This window comes from Cetorhinus maximus, chromosome 26, assembly GCF_964194155.1.
Source record: "Cetorhinus maximus chromosome 26, sCetMax3.hap1.1, whole genome shotgun sequence".
NCBI classification, from domain to species: domain Eukaryota; kingdom Metazoa; phylum Chordata; class Chondrichthyes; order Lamniformes; family Cetorhinidae; genus Cetorhinus; species Cetorhinus maximus.
The window spans coordinates 20,194,975-20,211,953 of record NC_135904.1 but is presented as its reverse complement, the minus strand read 5'-3'; the positions used below and the strand labels follow the sequence as shown (position 1 = coordinate 20,211,953).

At 36.9% G+C, this 16,979-nt stretch overlaps 2 protein-coding genes across 2 annotated transcripts in view; one reads left to right on the top strand and one right to left on the bottom strand.

The window, feature by feature from the left end:
* Nucleotides 1-5,803, top strand: part of lipca (lipase, hepatic a) — a 79,465-nt gene extending 73,662 nt beyond the window's left edge. The window contains exons 8-9 of the mRNA XM_078530311.1: nt 4,353-4,571; nt 5,533-5,803. Coding sequence (XP_078386437.1) covers nt 4,353-4,571; nt 5,533-5,659 — 346 coding nt within the window. The 3' untranslated portion in view covers nt 5,660-5,803. The remainder of the gene's footprint in view (nt 1-4,352; nt 4,572-5,532) is intronic.
* Nucleotides 5,804-8,933: 3,130 nt separating this feature from the next.
* adam10a (ADAM metallopeptidase domain 10a) overlaps nt 8,934-16,979 on the bottom strand; it is a 148,324-nt gene continuing 140,278 nt past the window's right edge. Inside the window, exons 14-16 of the mRNA XM_078530310.1 lie at nt 15,596-15,816; nt 12,965-13,091; nt 8,934-10,891 (exon numbers count right to left, since the gene is read on the bottom strand). Coding sequence (XP_078386436.1) covers nt 10,788-10,891; nt 12,965-13,091; nt 15,596-15,816 — 452 coding nt within the window. The 3' untranslated portion in view covers nt 8,934-10,787. The remainder of the gene's footprint in view (nt 10,892-12,964; nt 13,092-15,595; nt 15,817-16,979) is intronic.

Here is a 16,979-nt window from a genome sequence, read left to right as displayed (position 1 = left end):
ATTCTCAATGATGGGGTTCATTCATACAGGAGTCTGAATTTGATGCAGTCAGTTTTTTGGGGTCACTTTCTGCACTTGCAAATGAAAGCTACACAGCTCCAGGGATCCACCCTACTTCTGCTTTTTGAGAACTCTGAAGATTTTACCATATGCTGTTATTACTCCTGCAAGTTAATTAATTACTTGAACAGGAGAATTCTTAAAATAATCATCAGCGATAGTACCAGTGTAGAGCACTTCGGATCTCCCGCTGAATTAGCCCCAATCAGGTTAATTACCAATGACCTCGGCTACCAATCCAATGTAATAGCTATGCTATGGTGCGATGGGGGTCTATGCTTTCCTCATACCTGTGCAGGTGGTAATTGATCAGACTTTTTTTTTCCCTAAATTTCAACCAACATATCTTCACCCAGCATTTTGGACATTTCTGCACAAAACTCAATCAAATCATGAAGTCCATAATAATGACCAAACTCTCACAAGGTCATTAACAATCACATTCTACATAAGTGCTTTCCAATCATTTCCCCACTACTAATGTCAAACTCATGGGCTTAATAGTTTCCAGGATCTGATTTCTTACCTTTTTTAAATAAAGGGACCACTTGAGTAACCCCTTCATCCATGACAACCAAACAGGACCTCAACGAGTTACTGAATAGGTGACCCATATGACCTCCAAACATTTTGTTTAGCATTCTGACATAAACGGTATTGGGTCCTGCAGCACTATCAATCTTAAGTGAATTGATCTTAGCTAAAAACATTTCTGCAATTACTTCTAATGAAGCCATTTTAGCTAAACACCAAGTAATACTTGGAACAATGGTATAGTCTTCAAAGTATCCACTCATAAGCCAAGCTTTAACTTAATACACTACCTGCCCAATCTCTCGAAAGACCTCTTCTGACTTTTAACATAATTAAAAAAGTCTTGGCATCAATACTGAAATTGTCTAACTTTTATCTAATTATATTTTAGTATTCATGAAACTAGCATTGGTTAAGTTAAAAAAGAGTGTACTGGAAACACAGTGGCTTCCATTTTGGCAAGAAGCCCCTATAGTAAGAACAAAGGAAAGAACACAATTTAAGATAAATGCTATAGATGTCCAAGTAATTGCTGGTCTGTATTTTATTTTTTCAGTTCTTGCTACGCAGTAGAATTCAGTCCTTTAATGGTTTCCCCATTATTTGCACCCTCTGGTGTTGGAAATAAAAATGACTACAATTTTCATAATCGTGTTCATTTATGGTCTCAGATATATAATAGGATAAGTGTTGCGTCTTTCATGCATTAACTTAAATGAACTAAAATTGAGATTTTTTTTGTAGAGTATGACCAAAAAGCAAACTTGTTTGAATTAAATCACATCTCAATTTTCCTTAGCTGTAAAAAAGAAACAAAATCATAAATATACTGCTGTTCTTTCTACCTCAAGATATCCCAAATCACTTCACAAAGCAAGGATGTACTTTAAGTGTGGTATAGGGAAATGAGGAGCAAACATGCATACAGCAAGATTCCATAATCAACAATGAGATAAATGATTAGTTTTTTGGGATGTTGGTTGAGGCATAAATGCTGGCAAGGGCACCAGGAGAAACTTCCCTGTTCTTCTTTGAATATGAGGTCTTTTACATCCACCTGAAAGGGCCTCAGTTTAACGTCTCATTTAAAACGCTGTATCTTTGTTTGCACTGAAGCATTAACTTTGATTATTTACTCAGATCTCTGGATCGAGACTTGAACTTATTACCTTCTGGCTCAGAGGTGAGGGTGCTACCACTGAGCCAAGACACACACAAAATTTGATCAGTCAGTGACTTTTCCAGTAAGGGGTCTGGCAAGTCAGCAGAAAACCTGGCAAATTAAATGCAACTCAGGCACTTAACAGGCCAGCGGCGGGCCTTCCCAGAATCAAGGACTCCGGGGGCAAAGGTTCCGCCTGCTGAGAACTGCCAGCCAATCAGTGGCCGGTAGCTCTATTGAATTGTAGTGCCATTGGGAAGGCGGTGGCTGCTGCTGGTACGACACACACCCAAGGCCCAGGGTTGTCATGCACCCAGGCCACAGGTGAGTAATGGCAGCAGGAGGGTGAGGTGTGTGGGGGGTAGAGGTAGAGGGGGTGTCAGCAACAAGAGCAGGAGGTGGCTTCAGCTGGGGCCCCTTTCTGGATGCTGGATCCTTAGACCTGGCAATGATTGCTTTTGAACAAGGGACCCCACCCCGCCCCAGCCCTACATGGATTCATTTGTTGTGCATCCTGCAAAGTGAACCCCCTGCCCGCCATTGGGTTAACAGCAGCGGTGGCAAGAGGCCCTTAAGTGAGCATTAATTGGACTGTATCATCATTATACATTAAGTAGTGCTACTTTTACACTGTTTTTCTCTTTGACACATGGTAGATTCTAAAGCAGTTTAGTCAACATTGCTGCAATTTAAACAAATCTTAGTCTGCCAAGGTGAATTTCTGTCCAACAATATACAACATTTCAGGTTGAACAGACCTACAATCTAATAGTCAGAAATCAATCACAAAGATCAAGATACTTATACATCCATAAGAGTAGCTCAAAGTCAAATTTAGGTTAGTTTATGCCTCCTGCTGCCTGAAATTGTTGCTTCTTTTGACTTTTGAATGAAATGTTAATCTGAAGCCATCTGCCTGCTCAAGAGATGTTAAAGATCTTATGGTACTATTTGATGATAAGCAGGGGGAGTTCTCCTTGTGTTCTAGCCAAGTAGGACTTTGGGGCTTTGTTGGATGGCACACACTGCAAGAAATTTGCACACAGCATTGAGTATATTTCAAAAATTCTCCACTGGTGTGAAGTGCTTTGTGATATCCTGAGGATGTGAAAGGTGCAGTGTTCACATGCATGTTCTTTCTTTATTGCACATCGGAGGTAACAGTAATTTACCCACTCATCTATTAAAACTCCTAGTACAGTCATTTACTGCACCAAAGCCCTTTATACCGGAATCTGGAATAGCTGATGATGAGCAAGCCTGGTTTGTGGTACTCAGATGCAGCAAGGTAACTGGTGCACCCAGGCAGTCAGACTTGGAACAACAAATGTTAGAAGGCATTAACCATAGGCCAGAGTGTGCTAATATATGCTCACATACTCGGGGGCTGATGACTTTTTATTGGGTGAGAGAGTGGTAAGTAGATTTTACTGAAGGGCTCTCTCTCTAACTAGTACAAGTACCCTGTGTGTTCATGCTGTAGTAGGATGATGGAAATCCATTAATTTCATGGCAGGTTGTGCTACTTAATCAGGTGTTTGTAATACATAGTGAGGACTCAAAGCTACAGTTGTCAGTTTTCTAATGATTCCTTAGGTGAGAGAGAGAGATCAACTTTGGAACTGAATGTGATTCTTACAGTGACATGCAGGCATATTGTCTCATTGTAACAATCTACATTAATAGTATTTATGCATTTCAAGTTGCCCAGCCTTGGCTTTAGTCAACCTGTACCTGAGTCCTTAGAGCTTATGTAACTGGACTATGTTTGTACAGAAGTGCACACTCCACATCAGGCAAACTGAACCTCTTTTTAAGTTTGGCTTAGAGTCTTTTAAGCATGGAGAAAATTTTTAAACATCTCAGATAGTCAGCTGACAAAATTGACAAAACACACGTCAACAAATTTAGCAGAGAGTCTGAGCCCAAGTCAGAGTCAGGGAGAATGTGAGCAACATGAAAGAAATGGATAGGTCTGAAATACATGCCACCTGTTATCTTTAGTAAGACAATAGAAAATACAGCTGAAAGTCTTACACAAGTTTCACACAACCCCTTCCATGTCTGGGAACACATCTCTTGTATGACAGATGGACAAGTTGTGGTGAAGAGAGTTACCTCTCACTTTTCCCTCAGCTTTTCTCAGAATTTATAGGGCAAAGGTCTGGAAGGAAATAAAACTAATTAATCGGCAGGCCAAAATAAAAGTCCTGAAATAAACCGATTCTGGATCTACTGACATCCAAAATAAGGCGTGGATGCCTTCAATAGAAGGCTGCCCTTTGCTTATATCACTTCAGCTTCCCCGTTAGAGGCTTGCCTTTTCTTCAAACAAGATGCATGTTCATACTTGGGGCTCCTCAGTGGAATCGTGTTGGCCTCTTTTTCAAGCCATTTTAAAAGAACACAGATGGAAAAGAACCGATACCCACTATGCATGGTACTTATTCTTAGCTATTTACTGTTTTAAGAACCCCCATCAGAGTAGGGAACATCTGCACTATATGTTTGAAACAGCCATAATCACAAATGAATAGCTTTTTGAAATTACACTGGTTTTTGATTATACAGTGTGGGAATTTTGATTTCATTTCAGAGTTGAAAGCATCACGACCAACAAAACCTATTCTTTTCTGATTCACACTGATGTTAACATTGGAGATTTGATGGTGTTGAAGTTCAAATGGGAAAACCCTGTTGCTTGGACAAACCTTTGGAAGACTGTTCAAACGTATCTTCCATGGGGACAAAATAATCTAAACCCAGAGCTTATTGTGAGAAAAATACGAATCAGAGCTGGAGAAACACAACATAAGTAAGTAATGAAAAAATGGTTGCATCTGTTTAATATCATCTAATCAAATCCATTCTCTCAAATGCTTTAAATGCACAAATTCAAATTTTTCTGCAAAAGGAATCTACAAGAAGAAAAAGTGTTCCTAGAGCCAATAGGAAACCTTTTGTCTCTATTTAAATTGGTAACAGATCGTTTACAGAGGAGTTATTCCCAAAGTTTACATTAACAAAAAAAAGTCATGCCATTCAAATTCTTGCTCATTTAGATTCTAAGTAATTGTTGGCAGCTATTCTTTATTGATGTTAGCCCAACATTTGTATAAATCTGTCAATTTAAAAAAGCACAAGGAGACAGTGATCTAATAACCTGGCTCCAATATTGTCATTAAAATCAACACAAATCAGGACAATTATGATTTGAACTTATACTGCTGTCTATACCTCTATTTCAATGCTTCACACTATTTTATTCAACAGTGCAGCATTGTGACACTCCACAAATCAAAACACAGTTAAAGTTGCTACTTACTGAAAGCTCGAGGAAAATGGTCTGTGTGGCTTTGTAAAATCTTATTTACAGGTGTGGGTTGTGGATTAGTATGTAGAATAGGGTTTTTCCCATAACTGTTTACATCATAATTGCACACATGTAAGTCTTCCTGAAGCAGGCCAAAATAATTTGCATTTTACAAATTTTGCCAAGCTTTCAATACTGCCATGAAGGTGTAACTTTTCTTTAGTTTTATTTTTTAAATTCATTTTCCCTATGTGGGGTGATTTGTCTTGATTCCATAGCAGCAACGATGTTATTAGTACAGATGAGGGCCATGATTAAATGGCTCTCAACCAGCCAATTACAATGATTAAATAGTTCGCAAATTATTCAATATCAGATTACAATCATGAGTGACAAAAGTTCTACCATATCATTGCTAATGGTCGATTAAGATTGAATTAACTTTAAAAAAAATTCTTTCTAGAGTCACCTTCTGTCCCTCAAACATTGATATGCACCTTCAACCAGCCCAAGAGAAAAAATTTGTTAGATGTGTAAGTGACAGAAGCAGAAAACGTCACAGAAGACTGAACCACAAAATATCAACTTAAGACAAGCTGAAACCAAGATCATCAGTTCACAGAATTCATTCAAAAATCAGAAACCTGTTTTAACAGACAACCTAAAACACTTTATGATTGAAGGAAAATGTAAATATATCAACTACAACTGCAATAAAAAAAATCCCAAATCTATACAGATGGATAAAGACTTTTTTAGAACAGTAAATACTTATTGTAGAAACTGCTTGGTAAGAAATTCCTGATAATACATTAAGAGCAAGGAATAACAGAATTCTATCAAAAGGTGTTTATGATGCATAAATATACTTCACTCTAAAATTAACATCCTGATGAGATTTCCTTACCATAAAGTCTTTCTTTAGAAATATAGGCCTGACTTATGAAATGAAATGTTTGATATAAAAAGTTGATGTCATAATTTAAAATAGTTACTGAAGGATATAGATAGATAATGAGAGCATTAAGTTTAATTTGGGATTGTGATTTAGTGAAAATCAGCACTTCTGTGACTAATAATAAATGCCTGTTATCTAGAGAAGTGATTTAGCACAAATTGGTTACAGAGTGAAGACTGAAAATAGCTCTGACTAAAACAGGGTGGTAACAGTAGTTAAAATACATTTGAATGTATGCTAGCATACATATATAAAATGTGTTTTCTTTTTAAAAAAGGGACATTAGGAAACATTTTATTTGGATAAAATTGTCAAAACCTTTCAATGACATATTAAGTTGTTGCTCTCACTCAATTCAGTCAGACTGAATTTTAACCAATACTCCCCATATTTCTAAACATCCAATCATAACAAACCAATGACTACTTCTTACAGTCAAAGTATTCTCAATTTGTGACAGAAGTTATAAAATTGAAGTTTCTATTTGGAAGGATTCCAAAGACTTAAACATAAAACATTTCTAAACTGTCACAATTGGAATACAATAGAATGGAGCTCAGCAACATTGTTCAGTTATATTTCTGGTCACCATGGATATGATGTGGTACAGAGTAATCATTTGATTAAAATAAAGAGTTCAATAAACATGTATGCACTGATTTTATAAGTTCACACCTATATTTACTTTATTACCCCAAAAAGCAGCATATTACAGATCCCTATAGAACATAAAATTTCTCGTTCTCATGGTTTGGTTGGATACTCAACTTGTTTTGTAACAGTATCCGATAAAGAGAATACTACGTGTAATAAAAACCCCACTGCATTTAATTTACATCCAATATAGTTTTGCTCCAGGCACCTCACTAAGCTTCATTCTCTCTCTCGAATAACGACAGTAAGATTGATAGGATCACATTTCAACCACAGTAATAGCTTTAAAGTCTCTGCTGATGCAATGTGACCTGAAACCATGAGTGGCATTAATAACCAAAGTAGTGCAGGAAAAAAGGCATTCAATGTTGACTTGATTCAAGAAATTAAAACCTACAAAACATTAAGCTGTTACTGCTTGATTTCTGTTCCTTCCACAATTTTGTGGAGAAAGTAAATTCTTTAACGCCACTTTCCAAAGGGGCGCATTTTTTGGGGGGGGGGTTAAAGGGGGGTGGGGGGTGTGGTGTGGAGGCGACAGCAGCAAAGAGGGAATTAATAGCAAATTTATTGCCTGTACTTTTGACTTAGTTTGGTCAAAATATCGTGTTTGCTTTCAAAGTCAGAAAAATACATTTTTTCCTCAGACTCTTCATATTGTCCATTCTTTTTAAAGTTAAAATGGTTACAAAAGAGTGTATTAAAATTAAATTTCTGTTTGCCTCACTGTTTTGTTGCAGGTTTCTGTATCTATAAAGAGTAGAAACCACTCTGATGGAGCTGCGCCTGGCAGCAGGTGACGCAGTTTTCCTGTTTTGAGCATTTTAAAAGCTGTCAGCAGCAGATGTCTTGTTGCATTAACAATAGAGTCTAAATGCTTCATTCACACTGAAAATATTAGGTCAAAGGCAGACAGATGCCCAAATCCAATCTCCAGCAGATGATACAAATCTTGTATATCAAATCTATCCCAGTTTTAAGATAATTCTATCCCTGTGGCAGGTTTCATGCAGAGAACCAATTAGATGGAAGTGGAATGGAAACTTTTGGTGGATTTGCACACAGCATTAGCTCCATTTCACCCACAAAATGGAAAAAAAAAGATCGACTTGATCTCATTGTCTAATGTGCATTCATTTTTCTGTTGCCATGCAATGCTGATTGCAGAATCCACCCAAATTGCAAATATGTATTAATAACAGTTATTTCTATCTTCATTCTAATTTACCATCTCAATATTGTAATTACACGCTATGGTGTTTCAGACTTTTTCAAGATATTACTTTTACTTGGTGCCTACAATTGTTTATAATGCTTCTCTCTGTTGTGTGAAGTTTGATCCAAAAACAGCTGAAGTTACTCGTTAAAATCTAATGTTTGATCTTCATGAAGAGGAAGGATCTGCAGGAACACGTGGAAAAAACTTGACTGAAAATCTCCTGATAATAAATGCATGCATCACCTTTAAAGCACTTATCCACCCACATACCAATTTTTGGATGGTGGGGGTGGGGGAAGGAAGAGAAACAGCAGGACAAACCAAAAGGATTCTTGGTTGGAAAACTCATTCAGCTGCAATATCAATGGCAGTCTCCCAAGACACTTAACCAGAAGGACACTTTTCATGCAAGTCTGTAGGAAGTTACTGTAGTGAGGAAAAACTCTGCTTAGCGACAACACAAAATGCTTCAAAAGGTGCAGATTTTAGGGACCCCTCCTTTCCAAATTAAATTTTTTTTATAGCAAATGCAGTAATACAAATTTGGGCTGAGCATGGATAAAAGAAGTCTTTAATGTCTAAAATCTTTGACTAAACAATGCCCAAGCGGCATTGAGAGGTCTAAAAGGCCTTTGGGCAAAAATTCTTACATCAGTTGAGACCTTTCAGGAATCAATTATTAAAAACTAAAATAACAGCAACCCTAGTCTGATAAGGAACTTCTCATTTTAGACCTAATTAAAATGCACAGTATTTTAAAACAAATATAAACAAATATAAAACTCCACTCCCAAAGGGTAAAATTAGTAAAATTCGGAAATGATGGGTACCAGTAAAACTTGCCTGAACAGGTCTTGTTTATATACCTTAAAAATGGAACTCCAGTATTATTGGTGCCAGTATTAATGATTTTTACTAGGATTTGAAAATTTTGAACTTTTTTCCCCTCCCCACTTCTGGGAATGCAGCAAAAGGCCCAAAATCTACTGCATGACACTTCTTTGCAGTTAACTTCAAGAAAATAGGACATTCATTTGGTCGATCAAATCTATTCTTTATTAATGCATTTCAAGTAATTCAAAAAAAACTTACATATCTGCACAATACTTTTTGCAACTTTTAGTAAAAATTTTCCCAGTGAACAAAAAGATACTGTATAAAACACAGTGGGCATTAAAATATGACAGTAGTATTTTTTTTTTTGTCTTCTTTTGGAGGATTCTTCATTCCTACCAGAACTAATCTTGAAATGTATGGTTCAGTGCACATCCCTTGAAAGAGGTTTGAAAACTTAAAAAGAACAAGGCGGTCGAGTCCTGCCTATGTCCTACCACAGGATAATACAAGCAAAATATTACCATATGAAATGTTTAATACTCTAGATTTTTTTTAAATACGCTTTTTGAAAAGTCCCTTCATTGTTTGAGACACAAACCCACTTTCAGCCGCACAATGTAAAACAAAAGAAAATGATTCAAAAGTAAAAAGAAACCTTTATTTCCAATTGTTAAGATCATTCAGGATTCCGCAGAATCACACATTAATTGTTGGGTTTCCAATACAAAATTTTCTAAATCATGTACAAAAAGTTGTATTTTGAAAAATGCTCTTGTTTACTATACAAGTTTTTAGTATTTAAAAGAGGAAAATAGATCATGCTTTTTAGCGTTTTGCCTGTCTACCAGACACCCAATTTTTTTTTTTTTAATATGTCCAAGTAAACACTTTTTTTTGAATTTATAATTTGCTGTTCAGCAGTTTCAATTCTTAGTAAATAGAAATTTCTAAACTCCCCCTGAAGAGCTATAGCTCTTGTAAAAGTGGAGCACCTGCTATTCAGTGGTTGCCCTTGTAATTATCAGAATTCATAGAAGTATGCATTTAAAAAAAATATAATCCCAAATCTCAAACCTAAATTCCAAAATATAAAAACGATTTGTCACAATTCTTTCCACACATCGTAAAGCAAAAAACGGAAAATGTTATTCAGGCAAATCCGCACCAATTTCCAGCAAAATTCAGAACACACTAGCTGACTATATTCCCTAAAAATGAAATCAAATATTGCCAATTTTACACTAAATCTTAAAACAATCATAACTTATTAAACTTAATGCATTACGACTATCACATCCCCAATCCAGAGCATTCAGTCTAGAGCTGTACACCTCAGCAGCTGTCCATTGCTGGTAACAGTTGAAGAAATGGTGGCAATAAAGATTTTAAATTTAAAGCCAAATTTCATGATTTTACCATCTCACCACTGTTATAAATATCGAGAGGTCTTTTAGATTATTCGCGACTTGCATTATCCTGAGTGTGGCAATTAAACAGCAATTGTTTTTTCTTAAAACAGCAGAAATGTATGCATTACAGCTAAATCCATATCAAGTTACTTGTACCCATACATCTTCCTAAAGTTGTATGCGAGTTAGAAGTACAGGCTGAACTTCGGAAAAAAAATCTGTTAATTTGCCAAATAAGTTTCTAAATTGCTGTGTTATCATACATAAAAGCTTGAAATTGGCAGCAGTAATAGCATTACCTACAGTCACATATTTGTGCAAGGAGAAAGATCACAAATGGCCAAGAGCAAAAAGAATCTCATGTGACTTTGCGATGCCTCATCAAAAAAAAAGTTCTTTCCAAACATGATTTAATAAAATCCAAACATGATCTGATCATTAAGACTGGATTAGAAGGGACACTGAGGATTCTTTTCTCCATTTGGAAGTGGAGACTGCATCCATCATAAGTATTCCAATTCCCTCTAATATTAGAACCTAAAAGCTTTCTATCAGATTTGAGACAATGACAGGAACAGGTTTTCTTTGGAGCGAAATTTCCTGCTGTAGGCACTAGGAAGATCCAAGGCAAATGCTTCAGTTTAGCGTCTCATATGTCCCATCTGATAGTTCTCTCTGGGTCTCTGGCGTGACGGCTGCATTGCCTGTTGCTGCTGCTGCTGCTGTCGTCTTCGCTTTAATGTGCCTGCAAAAAAAAACATACTTCAGATACATTCTATACCTTTTTTGATATTGATTGTGTGGTGGTTATTCTAAAGCTATAGCACTACTTAACATATGCTGTAAATATGTTGCTTAATAAATGCCACAAGGTCGTGGACATTCTTAGAAGTGAGAACAAGCAAAATTATAAATGGCAAATTCTATACAACATACATTATATAGCATAATTATAAAAAATGAAATTCCCAGAATTCAGATGATTATAGTCAGCTGAGCATTAAAGTGTAGGTAATAGCCTTGTGTTTCACTCTCAAGTGTGCACTATATGTGTTGTGTTAACATCTTAATGAAATACAAATGTATTGGAAACCCAAATATTTAAAATGATTGCCATTTAGCTACAATTTTAGTAGAAGAAAAAGAATTTGGTCAACATTTGATGACTTCTCTTCAATTCTTTTGAATGCAAATCAAATGCTCTGTCTGATGAAAATGAGACAGCAAGCTTGTACAATTCTGGATGGGGTAAGGAGTATCAATTTGTTTGTATTATACTGAAGAAAAGTATCATTCACAGAAAACCCATAGATCTTCCTTTTATCTTCAAATTATGGAGCCAGCTCAGGGAAAGGACACAAGAGGCAGTGGGATTGTTAGCATCTCCATTATATGAGAAACAAAAAGTAAATGGTTGTACCTGTAGTTGTAAACATTTACACTAATGACAGATTATGGGGAAGAATAGTTCCTGTGTTAGAGCAGGTATGCAGAATGCATTTTAGAATGGAAAGTTCAGTGAGCAGAATTAAAATGCTATGAGAAACAGGCAACACTCACTAAAACGGACAGGCTAATTAAATGTGGTCCAGTACAAATTAAATTCTATTTGGCTTTGGTTGAGGAAATACTGCCACAGTGCACAACCACCCAAAATGAATAGCATCAAATGGCAAGGACTTCACTTAACTCTCAGTGGAGGAAATTTTCAAAAAGTTGAATATGAGATAGAATTTTCTAAGGAAAATATTTTAATCAGGCAGTTATATTTGACTGTGCACTTAAAATACATCTGAGATTAACATACAGGGTGTCAACATAAAAACAATGTTTGGAAATATACAAGCATCTTTTCACAATTCTGACTTAAAGCATAGGTGCAGAGAACAAGAATTACTTAGATGGCAAAGTCTAGACTACATAAAAATACACCATATAATAGCAAACTGGATTTTCATTTAAGAGAGTCTGAATTCACATCTCAATTTTGACTAAGTTGAGCTCATTTGCCCTCAGTTAGAGACTTTAGCTCGCTCTCAGCTGGGCCACTAGATTGTTAACCTAATGTGTTCAGTTTGCTCAATCTTTAGGAGGAAGATAAAGCTCCTATGGCTAGTCCCACTTCGTACAAAAGCACAGCTCCAGTAGGCCATTCATATACCAGTATTGAAAACAGAAATGAAGAAGCCAATGGGAATATCATTGAGGGGCAAGAGGAAGAACATTAAATAAAGAATAAAAATTAACAGCATAATTAATCTTTCACCACTTGCTCTGAGTATACATCCTGGCATTGCACAAAATGCCATAACATAGAAGTTAAAAAAAAATCTCAAGCTTATATTCTGGAGATATACAGTTAAGTTATAGGTAGAAGGGTGGACAGTTGTTAAAATACTGAAGGCCTGGATTACAAGTTAGTAATGTCCCAACAGAATCAGTCCCATCTGACATTTGAATTTCAGCTTCTCCTGGAGTGCTTAGTTACTTGGTATAAAGGAAGGGAACCAGAGAGAGTCTGTTTTTTTTATATCTTATTTCAAAAGACAAACAGAATCTAGGAAAATAAAAGATTATCATGGCTTGGTGACGGATGGTGTAGATAATTTTCCCTTTTGCAGTTAACAGGTCCTTCCCACTATTGATATCGACAACTGCAGTTGTTTTCAATTCTCCACTGTACCAAACATACCCAATATTTAAAAATCACAGCCAACTAAACTAGATGTTATTCTTCCACCCCTCCCCACTGCCACCACCACCCTTGCCCACCAAAAGAATGTGTGTTCATACATCTTTCATAAAACAGGTTACTTACCTGGAAGTGGTTTAGGAGGTGGCAGTTTGGGGTTACTGCTTGGAGTATGCACACTGCAGATTTTAATAAATCCAGCCATCAGCATAATTAGTGCAATTCCCATCAGCAGTACAGCCCACCAATGAGCCTACAACAAAAAAAAACTGCTCTTAGGAATGGAATCACATTAAGTCATTTATTAAAGCGAAACAAAGGATCATATCACATCATTACACTGCTAGAAGCAATAGAAGAATGGCTAAAGTCACCTAACAGAAATAAATCTGTAAAAGCACTATCAATTCCAAAACATCACCATCAAGGATTTAAAATGGCTGTGCTTCACTCATTTGTTTCTTTTCCAATCTTCCTTAACAACACAATACAGAAAGTGGCTGGTACTTTCCACTCAAGTATTGCACCAACAGAAGTGAGGTGGGTGGATACTTTTGCCTGGCCCACAGGTGCCCTCCTGATCCTAGCTGGATTTCTGGCCTCTTAAGTTGCACCAGTCTGAGAGTAGAAGTGTGGAGTGACAAAGAGAGATGGTCGGTCTCCTACCCAAAAATAAAAAAAACAATTTACTTAAGTTCTCGTTTATTGAATGGGATCTATACAAAACCATGCTTAGATAGTGCTGATACAGGCCCTCTTTCAGTTCCACCCTGATGCCCCCTCTACCAATCTCAACAGATGACCCTGTGTTCCTGCAACTGCAAACAATCAGAAACATGGCAGGCTTATTTCTCCTATTTACATTCCTTATGGGCAAACACAATCTTTGTTGCTGGACCCAGCCTGCAGGGAGCAGGGAATGCAGAGGTGTGCATCCCAAAATTGCTTTCTGTATTTGCCTGCCCAGATGTACTAGTAAATTGACAAGGAATGTGGAAAGCCTAGCCCAGTACCTCTAAATTGGTATTTAAATCAGAAGCAGAACTTTAACCTAAACTAACTGAAAATAACTCTCAGGAAATAACTGAAACAATATCTAATTGCATTTATCTAATTTTTTAAAAAGAAGGGCCGGGTGTGAAGTCAGGTGTAACTTCACAGCAGCATTAACAAAATCTGACACCAAGCTACATACGGCCATGTTAGGATAGATGCCCAAACACTTGGACAAAAAGGAAGGGTTTCAGAAGTTTAAAGGAGTAGAGATGCAGAGAAGTTTAGGAATTCCAGAGTTCAGCAACATGACAGCTGAATGCAAGGCTGCTAACAGTGGAGTGATTAAAATAGGGGATGTGCAAGAGGCCAGAATTGGAGCAGCAAAGGGATCTCAGAGAGGTTTAGGACTGAAGGAAGAACAAGGCCAGAGAGCACATGGCAATGACCTGGAACTCACTGTCCATGAGGTTGCTGGAAGCAGAGATGAACAACTATTTCAGAAGAAAATTTTTATAGGCACTTGCGGGCAATAAATTTGCAAGGCCACAGGGATAGAGTGGGGGAATGGGGCTGACTGGATTACTCTGCAGAGAGCTGGTATGGATTCGATGGGACGAATGGCCTCCTTCTGTGCCATAATGACTATGATGTGTAGATGTTTGGAAACATATCTTCACAATATATCTGATGAGTCTAATGCTTCTGGAAATTTTGTCATACATAATAAGCCTAAAACAATACGAAATATGTATACAAGAATCAGCACATCTGAAATATTCTGATTTTAACAAATCTACCAATTGTAATAACATGTAAACATGGTCATTTGGAAGTTATTTTTGACCCCTTTTGGGTCTGACAGGTTATAAAACAATACTTTAAGAGGCCAGCCATTCAACTTTCTCACAGGTCTCTATCAGTGCCAGTTAATGAGGTTGGCAAGGACCATTGCAATGATATTATCTGAATACTACTCAGCACTTAGATTCCTTATGAGAAGTAGAAATGGGGAAAGCCATTCTTTGATCCTTCATCGAGGAAAATCCACTCTTTCCCTCAACCTTGATGATAGCCAATGAATTATCTATTGCTATTTTTTTTAAGCTAATTCTCGTGTTTTTGCCCTATTATATCCAAATATTATCCTACTTACTCTTTGCTAGAAGTGCTTTGACATAAATTTGCCATTCACAGCTCTGAACCTGTATCCCTTTGGCCTAACCTCAATTGTATTGTTTATCTTGCATATATACGATATAAAACCATCTTTCCACACTGAAGTTTTTTCAATGTTTCCTTATAATTCAGCACAAGCATTAGACTTCTTACACCAAGAGTAGAACAAAGATCAAGAACACCCCACGTGGAGGATTGCAGATGCTAATTTGCTTCCCAGCATTATGTGACAAGTGTAACAGTGTTGCATCTTTCGTCATTTCTAGTTTAGTCTGCGAAGACATACTTGATTGAAGTTCACCAAAACATTTTACACAGCAAAAATCCTTTAACAGGAACATGTGGAAAATATCAAGCTACTTATAACTAATACACCTTAAGTAAATTTAGCAAGATGAAATATAAATAATCTTTCTGTAATATAATTGACCAATTTTTATCAAAGAATGAGTGGTATACAAACCTACAGACCTTTCCTTACATCCAAGATTTAGCCAAAATTCAAATATAAAATTGCAACACAACTCAAGATAATCACCACAGAACACGTCTCGAACTATAGAGTCTTTGTATCAGTTTACTTACCACAATCCATTCAGCAATATTTTCATAAAGCTCTGGATTAAAGATTGCTTTCTTTAGCCTAGCCAATGGACCATCTGCATCAACAAGTCTACATCTATTAAAGACATCACAGTAGCCCTTGAAATCATTGCAGGGTGAGCCAGGCTGCAGTGTGATGGTAGTATAATTGAAGTATGTGTACCACTTCTTCGACCCAGTACTAGCACACGTTGATGGGTTATCTGTAAAAAGTACATTGAAACAATGAAGCTTTGTAAGAGATCAGAAAGTATACAACCAGCTGTTCTGTTCATAACTGCACATTAAATAATTAAGCTAATAATTATTACTTGATTTTGCATTCTCTGTAATATTACCAAACTGCAGTCCATAAAGCAAAACTTTGCTGTGGCCCACAAAAATGCAATGGGTTCACTTAAGTAACAGAGGCAGCCCAACATCAAAAGCGAAGATATAGCAAGTACAATTTATTAATTCGCTCGTGTGATACAAATATTGCTGGCAAGACCAGCATTTTGATGTCCTTGTGATGCAGTGCAGAAGGCATATGAAGTCTTAACACAAGAAAGGCTATCAACTCAGTACTGCCCTCTAGCTATGTGGTAGAGTTCAGGATCTGTGTTGCAGGATTTACACTTGCAAAGTTGCACCCTATGACTACATATGATAGTACAATGATGCTCAAATAAAGCATTAATGTTTTCTCCCCCTCACTAAAGACTCACATTATTAATGGGCTGAACTCCACGGCCAATATACATTCTTCATGCGTGAGCCCACAAGGAGTGCTAGCTATAGAGGGCATCATAGCTGTGCCTCACCTCATTTGACAGCAGCAGTCACTCTATACAACTCAGATGCAGGAACCTTTACTGACATATTTTTCCCCACCCTTAACACAGTCACTGAAGTCAGTTAGAGAATACTAGCTGCTGCTTAACTGAGCTTAACTAATAGCACAAACAAGGAGTCAAACATAGTATCCTAAGGTCTGTATGATTTAAAGCTACACTGTGTAGTAACTTCAGCTACTGGTCTTTGGTGGGGTAGCCAATTTTTTCCTAATTCCATGTTATTGTCCATTTTAAATGAAAAACATGAAATGATTGAACTAGAAGAGAGTAATGTTGACATTGATTTCTTTGGACCAGAAACACTAGAGGGTGAGATATGAACAGCAATAAATGAGAATGGAGGAAATAGTGAAGATCTTTACTTTTCGGAGAATAGCCATAGGGCCTCATGTTGATAATAATAATCACCATAAGAAAGAATCCAATGTTCTGACTTTTGTACAATATATTTGTTTCTATATGCTTTCATGGGATGTGGGCATTGCTGGCAAGGCCAGCATTTGTTGCCCATCCTAAATTACCCTTGAACT